At 34.9% G+C, this 9,771-nt stretch overlaps 1 protein-coding gene across 1 annotated transcript; it reads right to left on the bottom strand.

Moving 5' to 3' along the window:
• Positions 1-6,129: 6,129 nt before the first annotated feature.
• On the bottom strand, positions 6,130-9,322 carry LOC127790296 (IRK-interacting protein). The gene is made up of 2 exons (XM_052319737.1): positions 8,731-9,322; positions 6,130-7,834 (listed from the first exon to the last, which is right to left on the bottom strand). The coding sequence occupies exons 1-2, from the start codon at positions 8,956-8,958 to the stop codon at positions 6,296-6,298; spliced, it is 1,767 nt and encodes a 588-aa protein (XP_052175697.1). The 5' UTR covers positions 8,959-9,322; the 3' UTR covers positions 6,130-6,295.
• Positions 9,323-9,771: the final 449 nt, after the last annotated feature.

Genomic DNA, 9,771 nt, shown 5'->3' on the forward strand with positions numbered 1-9,771 from the left:
TCCTGGGTTGTGTGAAATCAAAGCCAAATCGGAAAAGCCCTTGGGTTTTTTTTTTTTTTCAGGCCTATTTCACGGTAAGGTTTTCCTAGAATCCGAACAGACTTACCTTGTTTGCTTTGTGCAGGGTTCGAGTTGGGGTATTCCAACCCCATAGGTGTAATCGACCAACCAAGGTGGCTTCCCTGATCGGCGCATGCCAGCTCACCTATTGTCCGATGACAACGCGTAGAGGTTGGCATGTGTTTCATTTAGATCCAGATCTTCCCAGATCTGACCCTTTTCAGTTCTAGATCTCAGATCTGATGTAACACCCCGTTTTCTGAGCGTGTTATAACTTAGGACAATTTTGGGATAATTTTTTTTTTTTACTACTAAAACTAAGACTAAACCATATCATTACTCTTATACATCCCAAAATTTTCATTCATTTATCTTCAAGGAGAATTATCATAAACATTAAATGCAGAAGGTAGAATCGAACCTAATATCATAACGTTAATTAAAAATCAACTCTTACATCACGAGAACATAAATTTCTCTACATGACTTAATCATAAGTTGTCAACTAACATTAACCCTAAATATGGTTTTACATCATCATTTCTCAAAATTTAGAATTCGAAGTAGCAGAACTTAAATACATGAGCAACATAACATACGTTCAACTGATCATACAACTCATCATGCACTTTGCTAAGTGCCATTACATGCTTCATTCATCCTCTTTTCTGTTACTATCTTTATCTAGAACGTTTGAATATTCCAGGGGCAAAGCCCAGATTAGATGATGAATCATCTAAGTAAGGATACAAAACATTTAATGCTCATGTATGTATGCAATGCACATAACTTCATAACTCTCATGTTTGGGTTGACTGCACCTTAAGATTACCAATCATTTGTCCAATCTCCCTGCCAGATCGAGGTGTATGGGTGCACCTTTGGCAAAGTAATGGAGTCAATACCTAATCTCAAACCCATGCAACGTATGACCGTGAATCTCATCATGCTCATATGCATACTTTGCTATCAATACATGTAAATGCAATCCACATGACATGTTCACATCAAGACATGACAACATGATGAAAATATTTACATAAAATCAGGTTTTGGTAGAACCACTTACAAGCCATTTTCATAAATTAAATCCAGTTGAATAGTATCACTTACCTTGCAAAAAGATAATTTTGCCCCTAACATAATTTTGTCTCAAAATTCGCGTCAAACTTCCAATCATACTCAATTATGAACTTTGACGTATCTTGAGCATCATAATTACTTAAGAAAATCAAATTTATAATTTTCTCTAATTTTCCTAATTTCTCCCATTTTTTTCTATTATTTCCTCCAAATTATGAAATAAATAGCTTCTCATAAAATTTTCTCAATTTCTCTTCACAATAATTCCTAAAACAATATTCCTAAGCCCATAAATTTCCTCATAATTTTTCAGAATCCATATTCTATTTATTTCTCATTTCTCTTTGATTTTCAAGCATCTATTGCCTCAAAAATTCATAATAAATACCAATCATGCATCTTTCTTCCAATTTCGTTATCAAAAATTCTAAAATATCATTCTCATATTTTTGAAATTTTTCAATAATTTTTGAAGATAACTCACCTTCCCGTGGAGCGATTCGGTATTCTTTTATATTGCGATGAAATCTCGATTTGCACATCCATCAACGCCTTCTATCACAAATTTTCACACAAACTACTAAACCCAGCCTATAGGATTTTTCTAGGAATTGTTTGGTATTTCTCTCTCTCTCTCTCTCTATTTTTTTTTCTTTCTCTTTTTCAAATCTCTTTCTCACTCTCAAATCTTTCTTTCTACCTTTCTCCTTCTAATTTAAGTTCTCAAACCTTTCAAGTTTCCTCTATTTATAAGAGGTTGAATTAAGCTTAACATAATTGTAGTGACTCACTATCTTTAATTATTTTGTCACATTTCTTAATTATTTTTCACTAAATCTCACTAAAAATCCTTAATTATTTATCCACACCTTATTTTGTCTCCCACATTTCTCAATTATTTCACCCATTATTTTTGATTATTTGTCCACACCTTATTTTATCTCCCACATTTCTCAATTATTTCACTCATCATCTTAAATTATTTTGTCATATTTCTTAATTATTTTTCACTAAATCTCACTCATAATTTTTAATTATTTGTCCACACTTTACTTTGTCTCCAACATTTCTCAATTATTTCACTCACTATCTTTAATTATTTTCACCTTAATTATTTTTCACTAAATCTTCTTCTAAATAGATAATTCTTTTATTTAATTCATTAATTTTAAACCTATTTTCTTAGCCTACTAATTAGCCCATTTTCTTAGTCTTTTATTTTTTTCAACTTAGTCCACTAACTCTAAGTCTATTTACTTAGTCTTTATTTTTTCAATTTAGACCACTAACTCTAAGCCCATTTACTTAGTTTTTATTTTTCCAACTTACCCACTAACTCTAAACCCATTAATTTTTTTTTTCAATTATAATCTCTTATTGATGTTAAAAATAAAAAATTAATTATTATTATTCTCAAAATACTATGATATTACAATACTCTACTTTGTCTCCCACATTTCTCAATTATTTCACCTACTATCTTTAATTATTTTGTCACCTTAATTATTTTTTACTAAATCTTCTTCTAAACAGATTATTCTTTTATTTAATTCATTAATTTCAAACCTATTTTCTTAGCCTACTAGTTAGCCCATTTACTTAGCCTTTTATTTTTTTCAACTTAGCCCACTAACTCTAAGCCCATTAATTTTTTTTTTCAATTATAATCTCTAATTGATGTTAAAAATAAAAAACTAATTATTATTATTCTCAAAATACTAGGATATTACATCTGAGATCTGTTTTGGTAACCTGTGTGGTTTTATATATTATTTTATGTGATTTACTTGTGATTATTTAATTGCTTGGTTTCTTTAATTATTTCTAAGTAAATCTGTGATATCTTTGTGATATCTATGAAATCTGCATTTACTTGTGACTGTTTTGTTGTTTAGTGCTTTATTATCCTGCCTAGTAAATCTGTTAGGTATCAGAATTTGTTTATGATCGTTATCCAATATCAGCTTGGTATTTTGTTTGATATCTTTGTGATTTACCTTGCCATTATTAACTACTAAGTGCTTTTAATTTTCTACAAGTAAATTTGTGTTAGTTGTTGTTACTTGAAAACTGCCCTAGTTGAAGCTATTCTTTGTGAATAGGCTGCCTAGATCTTTGGGTTGAAACTTAGTGTTTCTTAGTCCCTTTTATAGGTTTCATTATTGTGTTGTACATATTCTATGTGAACATGACTACACATTTTGAATTAGGTATTTTCAATGGAAAATGTGATTTTTCTATTTTGCAACAAAAGATGAAAGGAGTTTTAGTACAATAAAAAGTCTCTAAGGGTATAGATAGAAAATATCCTAAAGGTACTAAAGAGGAACAAAAGCTTGAAGCTAATGAACTTACCTATACTTCTATAATCTTGCATTTCTTTGATTCAATGTTAAGGAAAGTGGGAAAACTTGACACATGTAAAGCACTATGGGAAAAATTGGAAAAATTGTATGTGAAAAAATCCACTCCAAATAAACTTTTCTTACTTGCAAGTGTTTTTAGCTTTAAAATTGACCCCTCTAAAGAGTTAGATGATAGTTTAGATGTCTTTAACAAGTTAGTTTAAGATATCATAAACTGTGGTGAAATAGTGTCAGATGAATACAAGGCAATTATTTTATTAAATGTCATTCCTGATACTTATAAAGAAGTTAAAAATGTCATTAAATATGGTAGGGACACGTTAATACCTAAAATTATCATAGATTCTCTTAGGAGTAAGGAATTGAAATTAAGTAGTGAGAAAATATGGTGAGGTCCACATGATGAGGGGTAGACCTTTAGCAAGAAAAGGAAAGGTAGGTCAAAATTCAAAACCCAATAGAAGGGTAAGGAGTGTTATAGTTGTGGGAAAATCAGACACTTCATTAAGGATTGTTATGCCAAAAAGGGCAAACAAAAAGAAAATGAGATAGATCATAAAGAGGCAAATGTAGTTACCTTTTATGATCCAAGTGAGGTATATTAAAAGAGATATGATAGTATCCTAGTCTAAGTGGGAGAATTAGAAAGATCCTTAACCTAAGTGAGAGGATTAGAGAGACCCTTAACCTAAGTGAGAGGATGGGTCAATGGATAAGGATTATGTGTTTGCCATTCCATTTTAGAGAAGGGTCAAGTATCCTTATTTCCACCACCTCGAGCAAGGTGGAAAGTCAATCCTAATCTAAGTAGGAGGATGAGGTAAATCCTAACCTAAGTGAAAGTATGAGGTAGATCCTAGCCTAAGTGGGAGGATGAATCCTAACCTGAGTGGGAGAATGAGAGAGTCCTTACCCTAAGTGGGAGGATTAGTGAGATCCAAAGCTAAGTGGGATGGAGAGAGAGCTAGCTCATGTTTATGCATTCTTTGCAAGTTTATGCATTTGTTGCATGTTTATGAATCTATTTCCTATGTGGATGAATGCATTTGTTGCGTGTTTATGAATCTATTTCCTGTGTGGATGAATGCATTTGTTGCTAAATTTTGCATTTGTTGCATGTGTTTGTTTCTTGTTGCTTGTGTGCTGGCCTTATTAGGAATCAAGGTGGAGATTGTTGGGTTTGTGTTTCTTAATGAGGCTCAAGACGATGACAATGTTTTAGGTTAACTTCATAGGCTTCGGCCCGGAATTGAAGTGATGGTTCAACACCCTTATTGGTAACCCAAATAGAAGTCGGGCCATAAGTCCTTAACCCTCTCTTTGGAGAAGAAATGGGCCTTGGCCCATTTGCTCAAGAGAATGGGGGAAGCCCATTACCCTTTGCCCTAGGGTTCCCATATATAAGGGATTTGTTCCCTTATTTGTGCCCTGTGTGTGGTGGCCAATTGTGTTCTCCTTTTCCCCTCTTCTCGACCGATCATGCCTTGCCTCCTTCCTTGTATGGTCGATCCTCCATGGGTTGTTTTTCTTCTTAATCCGGCGATCCTTTCCTTGTTGAGTGCTGCACATTTCCTTGTTCATCTTGGACGATTTATCAATGAGGTGTATTTATGGGGATCAATCGCCTCTTCAATAGTAAGTGAGTTCTCGGCCATTGTTGTACCCATATCTTTGTGATTACTCTCTGTTCCTTGGTGGATACTACTTTGTGTGGAAGCTTGTGTGGCTTAAGCGAGGGGTGTCGATCGGCGGAGAGGCTTGGGGGTTTGAGGGTTTTGGTTCTTGGGGGATTTGAGCTCCTTTGTGACTTGGTGTCCCTATTCTTGAAGTTACCTAAGCAGTGTTGACGAGCCTAGAACTGAGCCTTGATCCATTGTCTTCATGACTGTCATTCATTTGTCGAAACTGGGAGTTTATTTCGTGTTCTTCTTCATATTGTTATCAGTTTACTCTTTTGGTTTTGGTTATTGTGCTCTAACTTTGTTTTGTAAGTGCTTCCACCCCAACACCAAATATTGATGGTATAAAAGTGATATTAGCACATATACTCTGTATTAAATTTCATATGATTTACACACCTATTCATAGACTTAAAATCATCTATGAATATATATAGAAAATCATATCATGATCAAAAGATAACTCATGAAAATATTTCTCCATATAAAATAAACTTCATATAAAATCAAATTTGACAATATTATAATTACAGTTAAATTTAAAGTCATAATTATAATCAAATTAAAAAACTCAATTACAGATAAATAAAGATTTTAAATCATAATTATCACATATTATAAAAAAAATATTTTAAAATGGTGATATTTTTATAAAAATGATCTATTCTAGAGAAAATTTTCTCTCTTTTTGATACACAATATAAACGAACTGTATTATTTTGTATGATAAATTAATTAATATAAATTAAATTTTTAACTTGTATAGCATTAAAAATAGGAAATACGAAGGGGGGGAAACAGTGTTGGGCTGTTCTCCACATTGTGCCAAGTATATTACAACTATATATCTTTCCATGCGTGGTGAGTGGTGAGTTGGAAAATCAAGGTCACTCAGCGTGGCTGTTACTTGTAAGCATGGGAATGAATATATACATACACGGTTAAAAATCAAGAAGCCCCTTGAAAGAGCCCTCAATTTCACTATCACCAATCCAAGGCCTCATCCAATCTTCAACCAACCAACCAAGCGTACCATTCATTCCCCGTTTAGTACATTCTCACCACTAGAAACAGAGGAGGGAAAACAAAGAAAGAAAAAACAAATACTTAGACTACAGATTTGTACCTGCAAAGAACCTTGCACCTCAGTACTCTATCCTGCACGTAGAATCCTGGCATCACCATAAGCTTCACTCGGCTCTGTCCCAGCGATCTTTGCTTGTCTGCTAGCATGTCCTCCATGTAATGGGGATCAAAGCTTCTGTTTTCTTCAACTCTCAGAATCCCCAGTGGTGGGTTGAACGAAAACGCGAGCAAGTGGAGCAGCCACATGCATTTGGCAGCCACGAAAAACGATTGAAGCAGTTGCTCAGGCCATGGCCTTGTCCAGTTCAGAGTGGTCACAATGAAACTCATCTTCTGGTCACAGAACTTACTGAACTCCTCGCTGTAGTATTTGGTTCCTTTGTGCAGAACTTCATTCCAACTCAAATTTCTGAGAGCTACAAATGATGAGAACTGCGCTTGGCGATCTTGATGAGGGTCTAATAGCTTTGGGGAGCCATTCTTTTGGAACACCGAGTTCTCAAAATCTAGGTAGAGCGATTGGTTTATGATCGCCTCCAAATGGTATAACACTGCCTTTGAGTATCTTGAATTTAGTGATAGCTTATAGGGCTGAAGAAGCAAATTTAGGTTCTCCATCAAGGTACCATCAGCTTCGTCAATCTGGCTGATGAGGGTCTTGCAGAACTGTTTTACCGATAACCTTGCTTCCGACACTATTTGCAGGAATCCTTCCACCATTACTTCCTCACTAACAGGCATGAGAGTGTCTACATTCCCATCAATGGATTTTCCTCTTTTTGGAAGATTCCCAAGCGTTTCACGTACTTGGGAGTCCTTTGTTTGCATTGCCTGCCTCAAAGCCTTTTTCAGCTCTTCACAGTAAGCCTCCAAGTACTCCAATTTCTGTTTCAACTCCCCTAGTGAAGATTTCATCTCGGTAACCTCCACTAAGGCTGCATCTCTACTCTCATTTGCTTCAATAAGCTCTTTCCTCAGCGTTTCTATGGATAACATCCCCAAGTCCTTAAAAACTAGGGAAACTTCTGATTCTGTTCTGTTTGGCGAGTTTTCAGTCCTGTGCTTCTTCTTTAGCCGAGAAAACAACCATGACAGATTTAATCCACGGTTTTTGGGTGGCGTTTGAATCGAGGAACGCGAGTCAGTTAATGGCACAACAATATTGGAGTTCTTACTGTTCTTTAAGACATTATCAGTTTCACTGCTTATGAGGGCTGGCTTGCACTTATTGCAAGAAGACACCGATCTGAAATCTCCTAAACTGTTTCTCCTGCTTGACTTGTAGTAATCTGTTCCAGGCGATGTTTTAAGCACTGTAATGTTGTTAGTGCATGAGCCACTGACCGAGTTCTGGTCTTCAGCCGGACATATATGGGGTTCTAAGTTGATCGATTCAGAAGCCAAGCCTTTCCTCGAAGAAGCATTCATCTTCTTATAATCCGGTAAGCCTGTTTCATCGACATTTCCTTCTGGCAGCCCATACTCACCCCAACACTCAGATAGAGTTCGACTATCCAATTGAATTCGCTGGTACCCTGGAATTGGTTCATCTTCATAACTCTGTCAAGTATTTTCAATATTCAGTGAACTTTGCCCAGATGAGACAAACCATAGACTAGTCATACCAAGAAAAGAAGTTAACCATGCTTTAGACTTTGAAGCATCCATTGCTTTGACAAATAATTAGAATAACTAGAAAAATGAGAACTCTAGTCATCAAGGGCCTCTTCAGTTGTAGAAAACATTTCTTAAACACGCTCTAACATTTCATGTTCCAAAAGGCAATAGCATTCCCTTTTAGAAAATTTAAAAAACATTTCTTATTTTATGTTCTCGAATTGGTGCTATAAAGTTGAAAAATTAGAAAATTAAGTTTTCTATTTACTAATGGGAGATTCAACCATTCAATAAAAAATTAAAATTCGAAAAATTAGAAAATATTTTATATACATAACTCAACAGACCCTAAAGTTTTATATATACAGAGAAATCATCAAAGTTGATGAAAACTAAACTTACATTTAATGGCTTTAAAGCCTTTCCTAAGCTTACTCCGCAAGCAATACCAGACTAACATGAACAACCGTGAAGTGGGGATAAAGAATCTCTTCTGACTCCAAAACTCAATTCATTAAAAGCAAATGAAAAAGAAATGAAAAGCAATTTAAAAGGAGAAAAAGAAAGAAAGTCTAAACAGTACAAAACCCAAGAGCACTGTCAGGCAGAATCATTAAGGAATCCCTGGAAAGCAAAAATTAAGGAGACAGGGTTCAGGGTTCATGATGACCACATGAAATTGGACAAGATTCATAAAAATAACAGTGATTGTTAATAAATAAGTAAAGTAATGGGTTTCTATATAATCAAATCGAGAAGAAACCCACAAAAATTTTACAAAACAAAGAGACATATGCAACACTCCTGAGAGTAATTTGAAGAGAAATAACGGAACTCACTGGTGTAAAAACGGGGTAATCTTGGGCGGAGAACTGGGAAAAATGGTGCGGAGCAGGGGAAGCAGAGTGGAACTGGAGATTGGCGGGACTGTTGCCTTGTATCAGAGCAGCGTGGAGGGCCCGGAGCTCCACGGCCTTGGCAATGGCTGCCTGAATTTCTCGCCTGCTAATTGCAGTAGCGGCGGTGCCGCCATGGCTTTCGAGGATTTCAGCTCGAGTAGCCGCCATAAACAGAGGAAAAAACAGAGGAAGAAGGAGGGGGAGGAGGAGGAGAATATAGAAAAGTACCAGAATAAACGAGTGGAAACATAAATAAGGCAGTGAAATAGACAAATGATTCAGAGGGAGGGAGAAAAAGAACAAAGAGGATGAGCAAGTGGGGAAGGGAATTCAAGGGCTGGATTTGATTAGCAGAGAAGAAGACATAATAATATCCATGGAAGGATTCTAGGAACCAGAAAAATTTATGGAGAGAGAGAGAGAGAGAGAGAGAGAAGGGCTTTGGATGAGAGGTATCTCTCAACCCTCAAGAAGACGCACACCCAATGAAATTTTGTCTGTGCTCTCTCAATGGTTTGTTTGATGATGGAATGGAATGAGCGCATGTGAATGGAAAGGGAGGGGGTACTCTGTCCCTATGTGGCCTTGAAAATGTTTAATTTACCAAAATGTCCATGCCTTTTTTGTTTGGACAACCATTTAAGTTGTTTTTATTTTTCTTTCTCTTAAATAAATTATTGTATTTTATTTTAAAATTAAATTAATTACTATAATTTAAAAATAATCAAATAAGCAATTATATTTTAAGAGTTGAGTCAAATTGACTATTATATTTTTAAAAAATAAGTTATAATTACCCAAAAATTGTTAAATATAAATTGACAACAATGTGTAATTATTTTGATTGAAAATAGAATTAAAACATCGCTAGACAATATTAAAAAAATATTTACCCTAATAGTTAATGTGATTCTAAATTTAAAAACATAATAATTTATTTGTCACTTTTTTAAAATATAATGGTCAAGATAATGAATGCTA

The sequence above is a fragment of the Diospyros lotus genome, chromosome 1 (genome assembly GCF_014633365.1).
Source record: "Diospyros lotus cultivar Yz01 chromosome 1, ASM1463336v1, whole genome shotgun sequence".
In the NCBI taxonomy this organism is placed as follows: domain Eukaryota; kingdom Viridiplantae; phylum Streptophyta; class Magnoliopsida; order Ericales; family Ebenaceae; genus Diospyros; species Diospyros lotus.